This window comes from Oncorhynchus clarkii, chromosome 4 (genome assembly GCF_045791955.1).
Source record: "Oncorhynchus clarkii lewisi isolate Uvic-CL-2024 chromosome 4, UVic_Ocla_1.0, whole genome shotgun sequence".
Taxonomy (NCBI): Eukaryota; Metazoa; Chordata; class Actinopteri; order Salmoniformes; family Salmonidae; genus Oncorhynchus; species Oncorhynchus clarkii.
In genome coordinates, this window is record NC_092150.1 from 58,295,270 (window position 1) to 58,316,589 (window position 21,320).

The window sequence follows — 21,320 nt, forward strand, 5'->3', positions numbered from 1 at the left end:
AAGACAGATCTGTAGTGGTCACTCCATTTGATGATTATGAACAGAACCATTATCTGATTCTGGGGCGGACTGGGACCAAAAATTGCACCTGGTATTTCTAACACCAGCCAATGTTTTTCCTTGAGGCCCCCACACTGCCATTTTGAGGGCACCAATATTAGCGAGATAGTGATAATTTTGAGCCCCAAAAAGTTTGTTAGACAGACCAACTAGGCAAAAAAAATGGGCCAACCCACATATTCTTGAGTAATCTGTATGTAGCACAATGAAAACAAACTTTTTTAATTTTTTAAATGACGTCCATAAATGAGAGTCCTTTTTCAGAGGATAGATTATAGCAATGTCATTGTGATTATACTGTGCTCTGACTACTATGCCCTAAAATCAGGACCATGTTCAGTTGCCAAACGTTCTCCAACGTTGCTGATAGAAATGTAATAAATACAGCCTACATGATTTCGTGTTTTATATGTTGGAGAAGCATGTTTGTTCTAAATAACATATTTCTGAACGTTACAAAACGTTGTGTGCTCCTGAATGGGCGCCCCATGTTACAACATCGGAACCCATTATAGCAAAGACCATTCCTCGTACGGACATATATCGCTGGACCGGAAGTGTTGTTGTAGTCAGCGTGCGGTTAGTTTCTGTAGGTGTCAGAAGAATGAATTAGTACAATTAATACATAATAAGCATATATATTTTAATTAAATCGTAAGAGAAAATATGGCGGCGAAACGCAAAGCTGATTTATCAGTGCCTGCGGAGGAAAGTGATCAGCTCCTCATCAGACCACTGTGGGTTTATACATTCAACATTTCGTGAGCTTTTTGGCTAGCTAGCTAATTTAGCCCGTCTAACTAGCAAAGACATGAAGACTGATGCCTGTCTACCTAGTTAGATAAATTATGAATTTGTTCAATGTTACCTAGTATTAGTAGTTGTCCAAAGATGCCACAGTGATTTACCTAGTATACGTATAGATAGCTAGATGGTATTTTCAAGTAGCTACCGTAGCTATGCATTACGTTCATAACGTATAAGATTTTTCTGAATCTGCCAAAACGTCACTGTGTCACAAATGTCATCAGACAGTGATTGACGTCTCTTTCCCTCTCACAGTGGAGCTGGGCAGGAGGTGGGAAGGTCATGCATCATTCTGGAGTTCAAGGGACGGAAAATCATGGTAATATTACGTGCACTCTGCTGTCCCTGTTGAATTTACCATGCATTATGGATTGTATGAGACATTCCAAAATAGAAGTAACCTGATAATTGAGTACAACAACCGTTTTCCTTTGTAGCTGGACTGTGGAATCCACCCAGGATTGGAAGGAATGGATGCTCTTCCATATATTGACTTGATCGATCCTGCTGAGATAGACCTGCTTCTTATCAGCCAGTGAGTATTCCTAATCTCTCATCTGGGTTGTGTTTATTGGGGTCAAGTTCAACTGTAGCAAAACTTTTCACAACCTAAAACATAAACAAATGTTTTTTATATGGACAAGTTCAGAAATAGCTTTCTGTTTCTGTGAATTTTCCTACGTTTTGGGTCTTATAAACACAACCCCATTATATGTTTCCCCAGGTCAGATGAATTAACACACTGAAGACAGAGTTCAGTTTTCTATAATCTCTATCTAATCTCTATCTCAGTTTCCACTTGGACCACTGTGGAGCCTTGCCTTGGTTTCTCCAGAAGACCAGTTTCAAAGGAAGGACCTTCATGACCCACGCCACCAAAGCCATTTACCGCTGGCTGCTGTCTGATTATGTCAAAGTCAGGTAGACAAGAGTTTATTAACTTCCAATAACAGCCTGACTTACTTAACTTTAGCCTTTGGCTCCTATAAGGAACATAGGCCATTGACAATGGTCTTACTCGGTTCGTGGAAATAGCAGCGTACTCTACTGTTTCTTTCTTGATAGAGTAGCTGCAAAATGTATTGCCCTGAAGACATGGCTGTAGATTCCTACGTCGACTCCTTTGGCATCTAACTGTTAGACGTCATAAGTCTACACAGCCATGTCTTCAGGGCAAAACAATTGTAGAGATGCCATTATCCATTATGGATGATTCGGGTTCACATTGTGTCCCTGACTGTCTCTGTGTTTTCCCTCCCAGTAACATCTCAGCTGACGACATGCTGTACACAGAGACAGACTTGGAGGAGAGCATGGACAAGATCGAGACCATCAACTTTCACGAGGTGAAGGAGGTGGCCGGCATCAAGTTCTGGTGTTACCATGCCGGTCACGTCCTGGGGGCAGCCATGTTCATGATCGAGATAGCTGGCGTGAAGGTGACTACATTACATTTACATTGACTACTGGTACAGGAAAAGCAACTACAGCTTATTCATCATCTTCTTTGTGAAAGGACCATAAGAAAAGGTTCTTATCATAAATAGTACATGATTTCCCAGAAATTCTGTTCTCTCCCGAGCTCAATTTCGAGTCTAATAGCAAAGGGTCTAAATACTTATGTATATAAGGTATGAATGTTTTTATTTGTAATGCATTTTCAAACAATTCTGAGGTATTGTGTGTATATTAATGAGGGAAAAATTAATTTAATACATTTTAGAATAAGGCTATAATGTAACAAAGTGTGGACAGGTGGTCTGAAGGGGTCTGAATACTTTCTGAATGCACTGTATACAGATTGTATTGTTTACTGTGGCCAGTAGGTGGCACCCATATGCTGGACAAATGTTCCCAATACAATTACATGAGTGAATAATTCTTTGAAACAGAAATATATTTTTGTCTATTTACTTTGCTACTGTCTCTTAAAATTGTAGGTTTAAGCTAACCTGTCTCCTGTTATCCTTGTTCCTTTGGGTGTGTCTCTGTCCATAGATCCTCTACACAGGTGACTTTTCCCGACAGGAGGACAGGCATTTGATGGCAGCCGAGATCCCCAGTGTCAAGCCTGACATCCTCATTACTGTGAGTCACCGCTAATAGTAACATACAACACTAAACACAACTACAATACAATCAATTAATCAATCAGGCAATCAAATTAATTTGTCAGCAGTTGTCACATGGTGCTTTACGGCAACCCAGCCTAATCACAACCACAAAAAAGCAGCATACTTCACTTTGATTCTCGTGTGATCTTGTTTTCCTAACATGAGGATTTGATGTGTATTGCTCTCTGTCCTCAGGAGTCCACGTATGGAACACACATCCATGAGAAGAGGGAGGAGCGGGAGGCCCGGTTCTGCAACACAATCCATGACATCGTCAACAGAGAGGGCCGCTGTCTCATCCCCGTGTTCGCCTTGGGCCGAGCCCAGGAACTGCTGCTCATCCTGGGTGAGATTCTCCAACCAGTTCCCTCTTCAGCCTGCCTTTAGAGCAGGTATCCAGTGACTCTCATTCATGGAAGTGTTCATTGGGAACCAACAGTCACCTGGCCTAATCCAATCAGAAACTTGTTTTAAAATATTTTCTGTTGCGTGCGCTAATGAACACAACCCTTCTCTAATGTGTGTGTGGTTATGTGCCTCTGTGTGTGTGTTTCAGACGAGTACTGGCAGAACCACCCAGAGCTCCATGACATTCCCATCTACTACGCGTCGTCTCTGGCCAAGAAGTGCATGGCCGTCTACCAGACATACGTCAACGCTATGAACGACAAGATCCGCAAGGCCATTAACGTCAACAACCCCTTCGTCTTCAAGCACATCAGCAACCTCAAGGTGGGTGACGTTAATCAGATGAATGTTTGGTAGTGGCATTTTTCAATAATAAAAAAAAAAAAGTTTATTAGGCACCATAAAGTAGAAAACAGGCTGAAACAGGGAGTGACTATCTGAACTTGTCCAATAAGAAACACTCATTTCATTTCCTTTTCAAAAAGTTTTACTACGGTGTGCTCTAATGAATTAGCACCTGCTGTGTCCCTCGGTCCATGCTAAGTCTGCTGTACCACTCTCTACCAGAGCATGGACCACTTTGATGACATCGGGCCCAGTGTGGTGATGGCCTCTCCAGGTATGATGCAGAGCGGTCTGTCAAGAGAGCTGTTTGAGAGCTGGTGCACCGATAAGAGGAACGGCGTCATCATCGCCGGCTACTCTGTGGAGGGTACCCTCGCAAAGGTGGGGCTCGGTCTTCAACCCTTCTTAAGACATTTCTCAGTCACACCAAGTCATCACAACCAAAGGAATCCTACAGTGGGGTCTTATTGCAAGCCAAGCTTTGTTGTGATCAAGTATTTTTTTAGCGTCATCAAATGACAGATAAACATGGACACAATTTTTTTTAAATCAAGTCATTTCCAGCCGTGCTAAGATTCATCACTCTGTGTGTGTGAGCTGACTGTTCCTCTGTGACTCTATCCTCAGCACATTATGTCAGAGCCAGAGGAGATCACCACCATGTCAGGCCAGAAGCTGCAGCTGAAGATGTCTGTGGACTACATCTCTTTCTCAGCCCACACTGACTACCAACAGACCAGCGAGTTCATCAGGGCTCTCAAACCCCCTCATGTGGTAAACAGACACACTCCGTCGGCCATTAAATGAGTCAGATCTTATCTTACGGGCCGTAATCAAATGGTAAATGCCAACGGGACACAGTTCCACAAGGAAGTGTGCTTGGGCCTCTCTTTTTTTCCCCCTGTTAGACTTCAATGACTTGAGCCTGCTCGTGTGACATATTTCTTTGTCCCGCCTGCAGATCCTGGTGCACGGGGAGCAGAATGAGATGGCCCGTCTGAAAGCTGCTCTGATCAGGGAGTACGAGGACAATGATGAGGTCCACATCGAGGTGCACAACCCCCGCAACACTGAGGCCGTCACACTCAACTTCAGAGGAGAGAAGTTGGCTAAGGTGAGCCCATCCTCCACTCTCTCTCTCTCTAGCGGTCTCCTACTGTAATATCATTTATTGGGAGAATTAGACTGAATTGAGTTAGACTTTATCCATTGGCATCAAGCGGAATTATCAAAGATTTTTTTATAGTGTGTACAACTGAGGCGATTTGTGTCTTCCAAACACTTGTGGTGTGTGTGTGTATACTGACTGTTGCTGTTCTGTCCCGTAGGTGATGGGCTCCCTGGCTGATAAGAAGTGTCAGCAGGGTCAGAGGGTGTCTGGGATCCTGGTCAAACGCAACTTCAGCTACCACATCCTCACCCCTTCAGATCTGTCCAGTCAGTACTGATTCACTATCTAACTGTGTGTGTGCAAGCGTCCGTCCGTGTGTGTCCACATGTGTGTACTACCGTGTGTATGAGCTCTTCTCTCTGTCTCCAGACTATACAGACCTGGCCATGAGCACAGTGAAGCAGACCCAGGCCATTCCCTTCACTGGACCCATCTCTCTGCTGGCCAGCCATCTACGCAACCTGGCAGGTGGGTTTCTACAGAACTCTGCTCACCTTGTTGGACATTTAGGCACACTGGTCAATCAATCAACACCAACAACTGCTGATTGATTCCGGATTGGACAAATGTGGAAGCCAACAAAATATCACTCCAACAAATGGCAACCAACAGATGAGCGGGGAACACCTAGCGAATTGAGTTTTTGTTGCAGGTGTTATTAGAGTTTGTTGTGGGAGTGTGCCAGTTGCTTTACAGTAGTGGTTACATTGGGCTGTTTTCAAAGCCACTGTAAAGCTGTCACTTATAACCAGGGTCTGGAGTTTTTCTCGGTACTGTCTGACTATACAAACCCGCTTGTCTTTTAGGGGATGTGGAGGAGGTGGAGTCTGCAGAGAAAATCACACTCAGGATCTTCAAGAATGTCACACTGGTGCATGAGGCTGGCATGGTGGTTTTAGAGGTGAGATACTGAATAAAATGGGAAAGTTGCTCGAATTTTGCAACCCTATAGGAAAGGGTGTGAACATTAGCTAACTGGTTTTGTATTGGTGCTGTGTGCGCAGTGGATCGCCAACCCTCTGAATGACATGTATGCTGATGCAGTCACCACAGTGGTTCTGGAGGTCCAGTCCAACCCTAAAGCACAGAAAGGTCAGTGAAGAAAGTCCAACGTTATCTCTATCATGGGACCGGTGAAGAAATCTGAGCGCTAAAAGTCTATTTTCACATGTCTGTTCTCGTGTAGTATAGCGAGTACAAGACTGGTAAAATACTACGACACAGGGTTAGTTTTGTGAAGAAAAGAGGTGTGCTACCTAGGTCAGCGAACGTGTTCTAACATTATCTCTGCGTTATGGCCTATCGTTACAGTATGTTTCATGTCTTTGTGCTTGTCCCTTCCCTTGCTGATGTTCATTTCTTCATCCTGTAGTTATGGAGCACAAGAAAGAAGGTATAGAACTGGATGTTTTCCAGCAGAGGCTGGAGATTATGCTTCTGTAAGTTCCACCCCCTATTCACGTTTTCTATATTCACACACACACACACACACACGCCTGTCATGGGTCAACAGGAAGGTTGTGAATGTGTATCAAAATGTAACGGATAGAATCGCTTCTCTGAGACATTTGAAATCTTTCCCTCAACAGTGACATGTTTGGGGAGGACTGTGTGGACTTCAAGGACAATAAGAACCTGACAGTAACAGTGGACGGGAATACTGCCTTCATCTGCCCAGAGACCAGAGTGAGGATTTAGTAGATATGTCTGTCTCTCTCTCTTTCTCTGTGTGTGTGTGTGTGTGTGTTCTCCTCTGACCTGGTTCTCCCCCGTCTGTCTGTTGTGCAGACTGTGCAGTATGAGGAGGGCAGTGCTGAAGATGAGACCCTGAGAGAGATGGTGGAGCTGGCTGTGCAGAGGCTCTATGATGCTCTCAATCCTGCCATCTGAGGAGAGTCATCCACCTCCTCCCCTCTCTCTCTCTCCCTGGACAGGCAGCCTGTCCCAGAAGCAATAGGCACGGCCCAACACACCAGGGTTCCCAAACAGCATCACCCAGAGGCACTTGCCCACTTTCCTTTACGGGCAGTGCAGTACTGACATGGTCTATATGAAGAGTGTTCCTGTGCATTATTAATTGATATGCGTATGTTAGCTGGGCAATGATTACAGTGGATATATTCTACATGTTGTCCCAGTACTTGTATTGACAACATTGCCCCCTCCGTTTCATTCCTCTGTAATTCTAGCTGCCTTATCACATAAAGGAAGAATCTGTGTTTGGGAAAGTGTAGATTCCACAGGAATCAAACCGCCGTTGAATTCTCAACGTGTATATTTGCATTATGCATTGCATTGACAAAATTTGTTTTAAATAAAGTAATTAAGGACTGCTGGCCACATTTCTGAACTAATATTGCAGGTTTATAAAGTAGTTATTTCTGTGAATATGTTCTGAAATATTGAGAAGTGCAGCAAATGTGAGCAATTTAATAAAATGGGTAAATTTCACTGCCAACGTAAAAAAGTTTTCTGAGTGTCTGACATTTTAATATATAGCCATTGCAACACCTGAAGACAACCCACCTGAGGCATGATACAAGTTAATCACAAATCCAGATATACAATACTTGTAGGGCGCTGTTGGGGCTTTCTTTCAAAGAATAAATCATATTCTGTATGTGAGAGCATAAAATACAAAGAAATTCCTAAATATGGGATTTCCAATGTAAACTCTGTTAAACCCAGAACAGGTCGGTGAGATCATGTCTGGCAGGAGTTCACAATGAAAGAAAATACCAGATAATATGGCAAATAAAGGTAGCTAATACAACAATACATTTTCAAACATCGGATGAGATAGTGGCCAAAGCCAGAATTGGGCGATTATATTATATAACTGGCTCGTGTGAGGCTAGAAATAGACATCTTGCTGATTGTCACAATTGTCATATGAAAGCATACAAATGGTATCAAAAACACTTTCCGCAATTAAGAGTTGAGTAACAATTAGAGTTTTGTCAATCTTGCATGTCAGATCTATCTCCATGCATAAGACACCATACAGGTCTGGTTTGACAAATTACCTAATAACAGTCAGGATTTAATGAAGTAAACTGGGCGGGACTTCCAACTTTATTGGCTGATCCCTTCTGGTGACCCTGTTGGAGAAAGAAAGCTTCTGGTGACCCTGTTGGAGAAGGAAAGCTTCTGGTGACCCTGGAAGAAAATGGATTCCCTCAAAACGGAGACACCCTCAATGGCTATAACGGCACAGGTACAAAAATGAGTCCTCCATCTATCTCTGAGTAATACTGGTTCAGGCTACGGTTCACAGAATTGAAAAGTAAACATTATGCTGGTTTTGTTATTAGTTACAGCCAACCAGGCTCACCCAACAAATGAAATACTTGGTAACCGTTTTGTAGACTTTTCCATGATAAATTCATTCCCCCCCTCCCCAGGTTACATGTCACGGTTACGAAGAGCCAAGCTGTAAACTAGTGTTATATTGCTGTGCCACAAAGTACATTAATTCGCACCAGGCCAATGATATTACAGACATAGCCACAGTACTGCTGGTGATGTATGCATAAGGGTGTTAAAGCATATATTTGCTGACCTATTTTCAAACTGCGCCAAAAGTGTCACTGTCAACCAACTCAACTACATACATGGAGGCATGGTGCAACATGTTCATGTGCCAGGCTGTGCAAGGGAGCAGCTCAGGATATCTTAAACGATACATCATCTGAAACCAGAACATCATCAATATGACCTGGTCGTAGCAAGACAATTCTAGACGTGATCGTTTCATCTATGAAAGATTGACTATGTTGATTTCTAATTTCAGTTTGGAAGAATTTGGCTTTTCAATGCTCAGTAGGTTTCATTTTAGCCCAGTGGATCCTATTTTCAACTGAAGCTGCTCTCCAACTTCATATAATACCTTATATAACTCAGCCCACATATAGTATCAGACAAGTCCAGCTTGTTTTACTCTGTGGTCTGCCATTCAGTGGTGATTGGGTGAGCATCCTTTCCCACGCTCTGTCCTCTCCTCCTCCAGTCTCTTTCTCTCCCTTTATCAGTCTCCTCTGTGTTAAAGAGCCCTCTGTATCTCTCTCTCTTCGCCTCCCTTTCTCAGCACTCTGTCTCCTTGCTGTTGATGCGGATGCGGGCCTGTCTCTGGAGTCTGAAGGACAGGGCCTTGTCACTGCGTCGGGCCAGGGGCCCACGCTCTGTCAGATCCTCAAAGGAGTGTGGAGCCGAACTCCCCATGGGAAAGTCGCTCTCCAAGGCCTCTTCATCCAGGTGGGAGTCAAAACTGGGGTCCTCCTGGATGGTGGCCATGCGTGGGCTCTCCAGGGGGGGGAGGGGACTCTGGCTAGGGCTGGGAGTGGAGGTTGGGACTTGGGCCCCAGGGGTTCGAGCTGGAGTTGGGGCTTGGATGGGGGGAGTGCTGGTCTGCTGGGGGCCAGAGGCCTGGAAGCGCAGGGCTGAAATGGCAGGGGGTTTGAAGATCCGTACGGAGGCTGACTCCAGACTGCTCATAAACTCTGCATTCTGGAGACACACAGGGTCAAAGCCAAGGGTCAGAAAACCAAGATGACTACAGTGTATAATTTGCATATACAGTACCAGTCAAAAGTTTGGACACACCTACTCATTAAAGGGTTTTTCTTTATTTTGTACTATTTTCAAAACTATGAAATAACACATATGGAATCATGTAATCAAAAAAAGTGTTAAAAGTGTTAAGGGCTAATTGACCAAGAAAGAGAGTGATTGAAGTGCTGCATCAGATGACCTGGCCGTCACAATCACCTGACCTCAACCTAATTGAGACGGTTTGGGATGAGTTGGAATGCAGAGAAGGAAAAGCAGCCAACAACTCCTTCAAGACTGTTGGAAAAGCATTCCAGGTGAAGCTGGTTGAGAGAATGCCAAGAGTGTGCAAAGCTGTCATCAAGGCAAAGGGTGGTTAATTTGAAGAATCAAACATTTTAAATATATTTGTTTAACACTTTTTTGGTTACTACATGATTCCATATGTGTTATTTCATAGTTTTGATGTCTTCACTATTATTCTACAGTGTAGAAAATAGTAAAAATAAAGAAAAACCCTTGAATGAGTAGGTGTTCTAAAACTTGACTTGTACTGTGTGTGTGTGTATGACATATGAATCAAACAATAATTACACTCGGAAAAAGAAGAGACTTGGTGGTCTGTTCATACTGCTGATCCAGTTTTTTATCCTGTAAGTGGGAAAAACATGTTAGATGTGATAATAACATGTGACGGGTACTATATAACATGTTACATGTACTATATAATAACATGTGACAGGTACTATATAATAACATGTGACAGGTTATTATTATATAGTACATGTACAGTATTAGGTGATTGATGACAATGGGCATCTAATGTATTATTGTGTGTTAAGAAGAAAAAAACTACAGTTCCCACAATGCAACACACAACGTGGCTGTGGATCTAATGCCTTGCTTGGCTACACACCAATGTATTTTGCTAGCTCAAGAAGCTTGTAATCACAAGTAGCTAAACCTATGCCCCAGTTTGTCATTCATCAAGGAACAAACATAACACCTACCACACAGTGAACCAGGATGCTGAGGGGGACCCAGAAGACCAAGGAGAAGACCACCACAGAGCCCACGATGTTGTCCGCCAAAAACTTCCGAAACGTGTTGATGTCCAGCTTGTCAATGAAATCCCACAGCCTCTCAATGACATCCTGAACTTGCTTCATACATTTACCCTGAATAAGACAAAAATATCACATGCTAGTTACAAAACCATAGAAATAGAATTACTCGAGAATAGAAAGGCCCTCGGACCACAGCAATCCAGAAATGAAAACTGTACAGCCATGCAAGACTTGTTGCTAGATGTGACCGAAATAGCTGTAAGTTGCAATAGAAGTATTGTTGTTGGTTAATTTACTCCAATTAGGGCAGGGATGGTAGGGTATGGGGGGAAAGTATAGAGATTTTTTAATTTTTTTTATTAATAAGGGGATTGGAAATTATGCAAACAATTCAATTGATAAAGATGATCTACCACCCACCCCCTAAAAAATACATTTAAAGAAAACTTTTCTAGTTGTTGTACATAGAAGGTTAAGAAGCATCCACTTATCATCAACAATCTTTATTTTTTATTTTCTTCTGGGATACACTCAAAATGCCTGTTCTAGTGATTCCATTTATATGTGCAAAACCAACCAAGTGAAAGGGGATATAATATCGATATATAATACAGTAGAGCAGGTATTCCCAAACTGAGGTAAAGGCGCAAAGCCGCCGGGGGTACGCCAAATAAAAATGTGATTCACATTTAAAAATATATATAAAATAGATTTTAAAAAACAATTCAAACAGTCCATTTAGTAAGGCCCGCGTCCATAGAGCCACATACCAACTCTACTGGTAGTACTGCTAGTACTGGTTGCAGATGGGCCTCGGCACACCCATGTAGATATTCCATTAAAAAATCAGCTGTTTCCAGCTACAATATTCACAACATTAACAATATTTACACTATATTTCTGATCAATTTGATGTTATTTGAATGGACACATTTTTAAAAAAAAATTCTTTCAAAAACAAGGACATTTCTAAGTGACCCCAAACTTTTAAACAGTAGTGTATACTGGGAGTAGTGCCTTTCCTCAGTCAGTGTGTTATATGTGGAAAAAGTACTATCTCACAACTTGCAGACATCTAGAAACAAAAAACATGCCAATTTGAAAATACAGATAATTAAGACGACTTTTGAGTAGTAAGACGTATAAAAGCAACAGATACCATTAACAAGAAGGAACTAGAAGCGTCTTATATGTTGAGTTACCATGTGGCTAGGACAGGCAAGCCCCATACTATTGTGGAGGACTTAATTCTTCCTGCTGCCGCGGATATGGCTGGGACAATGCTGGGGGAAAAGGCCAAAAAAACTGTATAGACAATGTCTTCATCAAACACTGTTTCCCGACACATCAGTGACTTGGCATACAAGCCAGTGAATTCTATGCGTTACAACTGGATGAGGTAACAGACGTGGCGGACCTGGCACAGCTCCTGGTATATGTCTGTTATGTTAACACCCTCTTCTGCAAACCGCTGGAAATCAGGACAACAGGAGAAGATATTTTTAAAGTACTGGACAGCTTTGTGACATCAAATGGACTTTGGTGGTCAAGATGTGTTGGTATCTGTACTGATGGCGCAAAAGCCATGACAGGGAGACATAGTGGAAGGATAAGGCACGTGCAAGCAGTTGCTCCCGACGCCACTTGGGTACACTGCAGCATCCACCGAGAGGCTCTTGCTGCCAAAGGAATGCCTGACAGCTTGAAAGACATTTTGGACACTACAGTGAAAATGGTTAACTTCGTTAAAGCAAGGCCCCTGAACTCTCGTGTATTTTCTGCACTATGCAATGATATGGGCAGCGACCATGTAACGCTTTTACCACATACAGAAGTGCACTGGTTATCAAGGGACAAAGTATTGACACGTTTTTTAAAAATTGAGAGACGAGCTTAAAGTTTTCTTTACTGACCATAATTTTTCACTTGTACCACTTGCACGATGTTTCTCACACGACTTGCCTATCTGGGTGATGTTTCTTATGTTCTTATGTTTCTCTCCTGAATGATCTGACTCTAGGATTACAGGGACTCTCCGCGACTATACTCAATGTGCGGGACAAAATTGAGGCTATGATTAAGAAGTTGGAGCTCTTTTCTATCTGCATTAACAAGGACAACACACAGGTCGTTCCGTCATCGTATGATTTTTTTGTGTGCAAATGAACTCAAGCTCACGGACAATGTCAAATGTGATATAGCGAAGCACCTGAGTGAGTTGGGTGCGCAATTACGCAGATACTTTCCCGAAACGGATGACACAAACAACTGGATTCGTTATCCCTTTCATCCCCTGCCTCCAGTCCACTTACCGATATCTGAACAAGAGAGCCTCATCAAAATTGCAACAAGCGGTTCTGTGAAAATTGAATTTAATCAGAAGCCACTGACAGATTGCTTGATACGGCTGCGCTCAGAGTTTCTTGCCTTGGCAAATCGCGCTGTTAAGACACTGATGCCCTTCGCAACCACGTACCTATGCGAGAGTGGATTCTCGGCCCTCACTAGCATGAAAACTAAATACAGGCACAGACTGTGTGTGGGAAATGATTTAAGACTGAGACTCTCTCCAATACAACCCAACATTGCAGAGATATATGCATCCTTTCAAGCACACCCTTCTCATTAACCTGTGGCGAGTTATTCACAATGTTCTATGAACAAATAAGGTTTTATATGCAAGATGGTTTAATAAAGAGCAAGATGATTGATTATTATTATTATTATATTATTATATGTGCCCTGGTCCTATAAGAGCTCTTTGTCACTTCCCATGAGCCGGGCTGTGACAAAAAACTCACACTCATTCTTATTTTTAATAAATGTATTGTATAGTGTGCATGTGGCAGGCTTACAATGATGGCAACAAAAAAAGAAACATTTGAAAGTGCACTGACCCTGATGCTAGAGGGGGTCCGCAGCTAGAGGTTGATTGTCTGAAGGGGTACGGGACTATAAAACGTTTGGGAACCACTGCACTAGAGGGTAAGGGTCAGAGGTCAGGTGTCACTTACTGCTCCGTCACAGAAGCCCACGGTGCAGGGTTTCCCCTTGCGGAGGTAGATGAATTCCCCGCCGTCGTCCTGGAATGGGGCGCACACTCCACTGGTGCTTCGACAGCACACTTTACATGACGAGTTGGTTTCTAGAGAGGGTAGGAAGAACACCACACTGTAGTAAATTTGTATGTATTCATATTATGAGTAAAAGGCATCTTTAATAAAGCAGAACACTTAGCGTATACATGTTCTATGTGGCTCAGTTGGTAGAGCATGGCGCTTGTAATGTCAGGATCGCGGGTACAATTCCCGCTGAGGCAACCCATGCAAAATTCAATGCCATAACTGCTTAATGGCATATGATATTATATTATGTCTTGGTTGGATTGGTCCACTACAGCCTTTAAAGGAGGGGTGGTGATGGTGAGGGGAGTGTACCATTGCAGGCGCAGGACTGCAGGTTCTTGACGGCCTCACAGAAAGGGATACATACACCGTCCAGACACTCTCCGTTGTCCAAACACACAGTCTTGTCAGGGGCGTTCTCAGGAGACGGACACTCACTACTGTTGCCTGGGAACAAAAATATGACATTGTCATTGTTCATAAAAGGACATAGAAATAACAAAGAACTAAGACATATTTCATTGTTTCACTCTCATGTTTTATTAGGGCTTGTAGACATGAGGATGGTGTAGTGGTGGGGCTCCCTTTCTGGGGGGTATCAGGTGATATCAACCTACCTGTGCAGTAGGACTTGCCCTTACAGGTGGCACTGATGGGCTCCTGGCACACCTTGCCCTCCCGCTCATACTGGCACTGCTTACAGCATGCACTGTTCCTGTCACTACATCGAGAGAGAGAGAAAGAGAGAGAGAGGTTCTAGTGGTAGGATTCTGACAACATTTGGTGGTCGTTTATGATATGTTGTAAGAATGTTATAAATAATTATTCTTCTCTGTGATATCACCCTGAGAGAGAGAGCGAGAGAGAGAGAGATATCATGGTAATACAGGGTGATATCACAGAGAGAAGATTCATTCTTTATAACATTCAATCAACATATCACAAACTACCACCAAATGTTGTCAGAATCCTACCACTGTTCCTAGAACCTAAGTGGGTGTGGTGTGCAGGTATCCGGGGGTTGGTGGTTCCAGAGAGGGCTCACCTGCACTTGGCTGTGGGGCGGAGCTTGCAGTCGGAGGTACAGCAGCGGTCGTCGTTGATGTGCAGCAGTCCCGGGTCACACTCCTCACCCTGTTCCACCCTGCTGTTCCCACACACGTTACTGTTCCTCTCCCTGAAGCACACTGGAGCCTTGTTCCTCAGACGCTTCACAATGGAGATCTTACTGCAGTTGGAGAAAAGCTGGGGACACAAAACAAGGTCAAGAGCCGTGTCCGAAACTGGCACCCTATTTCCTCCATTGCGCACTACTTCTGACCAGAGCCCTAGGGTGCCGTTTCGGACACACCCATAATCATTCTTGGTATAATGAAGACTTAAGGTTTGCTTAAGATTGATGTTTGGTTTGTCGAGTGGGGAAAAAGGAGGGTATTTGAACCTTGTTGTTGACGTGGTCTCCGCTCACAGCGATGGGGTACATGACGTATTTGCCCCCCTGGTCTTCCCTGGGAGCACAGTAGGGGATGTTATCAGGGTCGTGCTCTGCCCCAAAGTTATGGCCCAGCTCGTGAGTTGTCACCAGGTCTGCCTCCTGATGGCAAACCATAAGAAAAGGTCATATTAGTGAAATATGATGGTGCCTATTCCAGACAGAATAATAGGTATTGCTTTTGTGTACATTTGGATGTTCCAAATTCGAAGCCTCTTTTTTTTTTAAGTTGCAGGGGCGGTCTCCCAGACTCAGATTAAGCCTAGTCCTGGACTAAAATGAATGCCCAGTGGAGAATTGTTTTTCTGTCCAAGTCTAAGTTTATTCTGTGTCTGGGTCTCATAAACCCACCTTGGTCAGAATAGTTTTCCCATAGTTCTTAGTGCTGGTGAGCCCAGTGTTGAGATAAATAGCTCTCGTCTCAGGCGAAGACGGAGGGCACTCTGATGACAGAGAAGGCAAACATGTTCCAATATCAGTTTACCTACGTCAGAGTTGTGGTCAAGGTTAATGTGTTGACGGGAGGCTTATTATCCGTCCCAAAATGGAACCCCATTCCCTATATAGTGCACTACTTTGGACCAGCGCCTTATGGGCCTGGGAGAATAGGGTGCCATTTAGGACATGGGACTTGCTCAAAAGTAGTACAATACATAGGGAATGGGGTGCTATTTGGGGACGCAACCTTACTCTCTGAGCAGAGGCCCCCAGGGATGCCCTGTCTGGAGGGGGCCACGTAGGCCAGGCCCAGGGTCCCCTCGTCAAAGTCCTGGTAGGTGAACAGGTGAGCCAGACACACCTTGGACGCGTTGTCTGCTATGTCCACACTGAATTGCTGCGATGAGAACAAAGAGGGAATATATCACGGCCTATTATCATACAGTATACGACTACTCTGATGTCATTACTCAGATGATTAAAACATGCTGCTCACCTCCAAGAGCTTCTTCACGTCCCAGACATCCTTACCCTCTACGGGACTTCCCCTCATGTTGAAGTGGGCCTCCCCCGGGGGTACGCGGGTGGGGACCTTCTCAATGATGATCTACATTGATGATTAAAGATTGAGAATGATGGGGAAGGAAGAATCGATCATCAATCCCACCTTGTGGTATTTTTTTTTTTAAAAGGACAGTGATCATCTGTTCCTGGCAGCATGGCAACGGGGTAGTGCTGTAGTCCACTGAGCACATATTGTCCAGGAGCGCCATGAGATGGAATCCCACATAGAAACTGTCTAAATAAACAGGAAATACAGAGGGAGGACGAGGCTCCATTCTCCTTAAGAAATAAAGGAGAATGGGGGGGGTGGGAGAGACAATCTGAGAGGTGGTAGTGGAACATATCATGGGGTGATTCTCAGCCTGTCTCAGCTAACTCACCTGTTGGATCTGAACCCCGTATCCTTTATACTCGTCATCCCACGACGTCGACCTGTAGATGTCATCCACGCGGTCAATCAGCTCGATCTGACCGACCAATCACAAACAGGGAGAAAGGTAGGTGGTGTTTTTCCACATACAACCATCAAGCCAAAGACCACCCCAAACAACATAGCATGCATCCCAAATGGCATCCCAAATGGCATCCCGTTTCCTTTATAGTGCACTACTTTTGACCAGAGCTAAATGGGTTAAATGAGGAAGACACATTTCAGTTGAATGCATTCAGTTGTACAACTGACGAGGTATCCCCCTTTGTCTATAGGCCCTGGTCAAAAGAAGGGGCAACTGCATAGGGAGTAGTGTACTACTTTTGACAAGAGTGCCATTTGGGACACACATAACATCACATCTTACTAAACAGCGCCCCCCACCAGGTAGTTGAGGGTAGTGCTCTCCTCGCCACGGCCCATCTCTTGGAAGAAGCGATGGTCAGCCACCAAGAGTAAAGGGCAGGTGTTCTTCCTGTGGTCATGAACCTGTCTCTTCTCTCTGACCAGGGGCTCTGTGGATGAGTGGAGAGGAGATCATGTTTCATTGCCAGTCAGTGCCATTGTCAAGCTGAACTACACACCACTTTTATTTTCTACACTACACTACCCTAAACAGATCATTGGGCAGATTCAAGCTGTCAATTTCACAAATATATTGCAATTAGACATCTCATGCCATACAATTAACAACAGCAACTGAGATCACCAAGTGCTTCTCATAAAGAGTGATTTGGTTCTCACACCATAACTGCAGGGAACATGGCTATGTCGTCATCATCATGGGTCTGCCATTACAGCGAACTTAAAGTATATGTTGTATTTTATTTAACTAGGCAAGTCATTTAAGCTAGTATGAATAACGGATGAGGATATGATTATTAATTTAACAGACACTGACAATGTGACCAGGGCTTCTGGATAGCCTGGTAAGTGAATATGTTTAGTTTGTATATTCAATCATATTAAAATAGCATACATTGGGTTGCATTAGATGGAGTGGTCACTACATGTAGTTTGGACTTATGAGGGACAGGATTTTACTGTGATCATTATTTGGGAAAGCTCCACCCCACATTCTTCTCTTGTAGTCAACTATGAGTTCAACCTACTCAACCTTCACCTCCTACTCTCCCCCCACACTCACTCTCTCCCTCGTGCTCCCCTACTCACCCTCTCCGTCTTCACCCTACTTCCCTCTCTCCCACTTACCATCCTCCTCATCCTCCAGTCTAGCTGATCTCATACTCTCAGGCAGCAGGTCATTGGAGTCAGCCTTCACGTAGCCACAGACCTTGGGCGAGGCCAGTCGGCTGATGTTCCTTATGTGCTCAGGACGGTATACCAGCAAACGGCCATCGGGGGGCGCCGACGTAAACCTCCACAGGGGCTGAGAAAGGACAGGGAGTCAAAAACAAAAGGGGGTATTTTGACACTTTATTGAGACAGTATGGGAATCAGAAGAGGATTCAGGCAGGTGAGAGAAACATTGGGAAGGGTGGACACAGGGATTGAGCCCTGGTCTCCGGTGGGGAGATTTGTATATGTGACATATGCCAGGAGTGTTACCACAGCTCTGCCCAGAAAGGAAGATTTTATATGATTATATACAAAATATTCCTCACACACACTGATACTTTTCACAGTAGATTGTCATATTGTTGTAATATCACAATCTGCTGTTAAAAATAGTGTGATACCATACCTCAATGTTGTACTCTGCTCCGTCAGTGAGGATGTGTGCCGAGAAGTCATTGTCATCAATATGCGCCTGCACTCTAGAGTTCTCCTCCCCTTCAAATGGACAACACTCAGTAAACAACTATGATGAGAAACACCACAAAATATAAACATGGGACAAAGCCAAATTCCTAAGGCACTAAGAGACGTTAAAGTGATAGTTTACTCCAAAATCAGATGTTAGCCAAATGTTTTCAGACCTCAAAAGTGGTCCAAGGTTGATGAGTTCAGATGATACTGGTAGGCAACCTTTTATAATCAATGTAGCACTTTAAAGCCACATAATGGACCTCAATCTGGTGGCTTCGGAGCCCAACCATGTGGTGTCCGTCTTACCTATGACATGGCCGGTGAAGAAGTTCTGTCTGTTGACCTCGTAATTGTCCTCCTGTCCATCCTCATCCACAAACACAGCACTGAAGTCCTCTGTGAACAGCTCCGTGTTGGTCCTCAGATACAGCTTGAAATGCCTAGCGCACACAAACAGAGTAAGAAACAGGGTGAAAGTAAATCACAAAGATCATTAATAAGATCCGTGACTAGTGCAACTGAGGCATTGACATTTGATTTGCATCCCAATGGAACCCGAGTCCCTATATAGTGCACTACTTTTGACCAGGGCCCATAGGGACAGAGCCGTGGAGTTCCTACCTCTGTAAGGCAGTGAAGCTGAGATGTCGTTCCACGTGGGTCTGTGTCTGGAGGTCCCGCCGCCGGACCGAGTGAGTCTGGAGACTGGCGAGGGGCAGCACCTCAAATTCTGAAAGCATGGAACTGAGGAAGTCTGAAACAAAGGCAGAGGATAACAGAACAGATAAGTACAGAACACATTTTCCTGACTAAATACCACCAACACAAGAACGTTCATTAACCAACCTATTCAACCTAAAACTATTCAGTTTTATTCGATTCCATCAGAACAGTTATCTCATAACACATCAAGTGCCAGGGGGGTTAACCCCGGAGTTATACTATTATTGCTGCCATAATTGCTATATTGGCGCGTACAAGTGGTTGAATATAGTCTCACATGCAAAGTCTGAAATACTTTTTCCTTCAGATGTTATTTCCATATGGAAAATACTATTATGATGTATTCTTTGGCAACTGTTATGCGTGTGGGATGTTTGGTTTGTGACCATCCCCATCTCGAGTAGCATAAACTCATGACATCTGTTTAACTGAAAATCAAGTTAGCCTAGGCTCTCTCCACTCACCATATTCAGGATCTACAACCTCCGCAGGCGGCTTTGTTGCACCATTCGTTAAAAATAGAGAAACTATAAATAAAAAGACTATCTGCATATCGGTATTTATGGGTGGAACGTGTAAAAAAAAAGAAAAAATCCATACACTGGTCAAAAAACTGTTTCCACAGTATGTGTTGTATCGGGATAATCTCTCCAAAAGCCCACTAATTGAGGTGTTTCCGAATTCCCAAGGCAGGCAACAATTTAACAAAATTGGTACGGTGACCATGTAACAAAATTGGTACGGTGACCATGTAAGCAAAACATTCAGTTGTTCTGCAACTATAACCGATTGTTAAAAGTCGGACTTCTAGTTTCGGCAAAAATACTTGTTCTTGAAAACCAGCTCCCGCATACCCGGAAGTGTTGTGACAGAAAAAAAAATCACATTACAGTTGTTCACTTTACATTAACATGACACGTAGCCTACACACTATTTTCACCGCAATCTATCCCCTGTTGTAGACTAATTTTACCCCCCCAAAAAATTGAAAATGTTCTTCTGTAGATCTGTGTTCGGAGGATCTTGCAGAACATTTTTGCTTCAGTCACTGCAGCTCTTACATAAGGATAATAAAGCTTTAGCAGCAGTAGAGGGATTGCAAACCCGAGCGACATCTGGGCTGATCTATTTTTAATGCTTGGACATCCCATTTTAACGTCTAACATTTGCGTTTAAAATCCCAACCATATGCCTAGGCCTTGGTAGTAGTGTATGTATAGACCTATTTTGTCAACGTGAAATTACTGTCATTTTTACTTTCAAATAAGATTTTCTGGGGGGCCGTTCACTGACAACGCTGAAACAACCATGAAATAACGTATCTTATACAGTAACACGCCTATTACAGTTACCTTACATATTATATTCTTGCACAAATATACATTATGTAATAAGCACTTGATCAAATTAAGTAGGCCTACGCTATGATGTACAGGTAACTGCCAAAATAAAGAAAACACTTTATTAATTGAAGGATACAAATTAAATGAAGGATATAGATTTTATTGAAAGCAGGTGCTTCCACACAGGTGTGGTTCCTGAATTAATTAGTTAAGCAATTAATGTCCCATCATGCTTAGGGTCATTTATAAAAATGCCCAGTTGCCCATTGATTTGGCTATTATGGCTAGAACAAGACATCTCAGTGACTTTGAAAGAGGGATCTGAAGCGTGCGTGCGTGCGTTTGTGTGTGTGTGTGTTTTCATTAAACGTTTTCCGTTTGGGGTAAATGGTGTCTGGTGCAACAGAATGCAAAACTTTTTGCAACAGGATTGGCATAATGAATACATCCCTGATCTCAAACCAACTGAACACTTAAGGGAGATTCTAGAGTTGTATTACATCCCTTTTCACTTGGTTGGTTTTGCACATATAAATGGAATCCCTAGAACAGGCATTTGGAGTGTATCCCAGAAGAAGAAAAAAAATAAAGATTGTTGATGGTAAGTGGATGCTTCTTAACCTTCTGTGTACAACAACAACAAGAAAAGTTGCAGCCCTCCAATAGAGTTCCAGTTATCTATGTGCATTGAAGCTGTTCTGGCGGCTCGTGGTGCCCCAACACCCTATTAAGACGCTATGTGTTTCCTTTATTTTGGCATTTACCTGTATATTAAAGTGGTGAGCTCTATTCTTGAAGTGATGTGAGATGGGCTATAAAGCCTGCTATTTTCATTCTCCAGTCTCAGTCTGTCTTGAGAAGTCTATTAATACTATGTCTGGGCTTTATGAGACCGCTGGACGACAGTGGTAGCCT

General features: G+C 43.4%; 2 protein-coding genes across 2 annotated transcripts; one reads left to right on the plus strand and one right to left on the minus strand.

Moving 5' to 3' along the window:
• Window positions 1-598: 598 nt before the first annotated feature.
• Window positions 599-7,372, plus strand: LOC139406994 (cleavage and polyadenylation specific factor 3). Its single transcript, XM_071150225.1, has 18 exons — window positions 599-797; window positions 1,123-1,186; window positions 1,305-1,402; window positions 1,660-1,788; window positions 2,129-2,306; window positions 2,866-2,955; window positions 3,177-3,327; window positions 3,538-3,713; window positions 3,957-4,115; window positions 4,362-4,508; window positions 4,696-4,848; window positions 5,063-5,171; window positions 5,275-5,373; window positions 5,712-5,806; window positions 5,910-5,997; window positions 6,278-6,344; window positions 6,495-6,591; window positions 6,694-7,372. The coding sequence occupies exons 1-18, from the start codon at window positions 727-729 to the stop codon at window positions 6,793-6,795; spliced, it is 2,073 nt and encodes a 690-aa protein (XP_071006326.1). The 5' UTR covers window positions 599-726; the 3' UTR covers window positions 6,796-7,372.
• LOC139406993 (ADAM metallopeptidase domain 17b) lies at window positions 7,321-20,156 on the minus strand. The gene is made up of 18 exons (XM_071150224.1): window positions 19,527-20,156; window positions 18,961-19,093; window positions 18,646-18,779; window positions 18,275-18,363; window positions 17,782-17,959; window positions 16,954-17,084; window positions 16,520-16,606; window positions 16,072-16,182; window positions 15,828-15,972; window positions 15,489-15,580; window positions 15,087-15,239; window positions 14,691-14,890; window positions 14,263-14,366; window positions 13,958-14,092; window positions 13,535-13,665; window positions 10,464-10,631; window positions 10,048-10,104; window positions 7,321-9,411 (listed from the first exon to the last, which is right to left on the minus strand). Exons 1-18 carry the CDS (start codon window positions 19,786-19,788, stop codon window positions 8,989-8,991), a joined length of 2,733 nt encoding a protein of 910 aa, XP_071006325.1. The 5' UTR covers window positions 19,789-20,156; the 3' UTR covers window positions 7,321-8,988.
• Window positions 20,157-21,320: the final 1,164 nt, after the last annotated feature.

Coding starts and splice junctions, on each gene's coding strand:
- LOC139406993 (XM_071150224.1), bottom strand. CDS start 19,788: ATGGTCACCGTACCAATTTTGTTAAATTGTTGCCTGCCTTGGGAATTC. Junction 18,780..18,960: donor AGCTTCACTGCCTTACAGAG/GTAGGAACTCCA, acceptor TGTGTGCGCTAG/GCATTTCAAGCTGTATCTGA. Junction 17,960..18,274: donor GAGCAGAGTACAACATTGAG/GTATGGTATCAC, acceptor GTCCTTTCTCAG/CCCCTGTGGAGGTTTACGTC.
- LOC139406994 (XM_071150225.1), top strand. CDS start 727: ATGGCGGCGAAACGCAAAGCTGATTTATCAGTGCCTGCGGAGGAAAGT. Junction 4,509..4,695: donor CTCTCAAACCCCCTCATGTG/GTAAACAGACAC, acceptor TCCCGCCTGCAG/ATCCTGGTGCACGGGGAGCA. Junction 6,345..6,494: donor AGGCTGGAGATTATGCTTCT/GTAAGTTCCACC, acceptor TTCCCTCAACAG/TGACATGTTTGGGGAGGACT.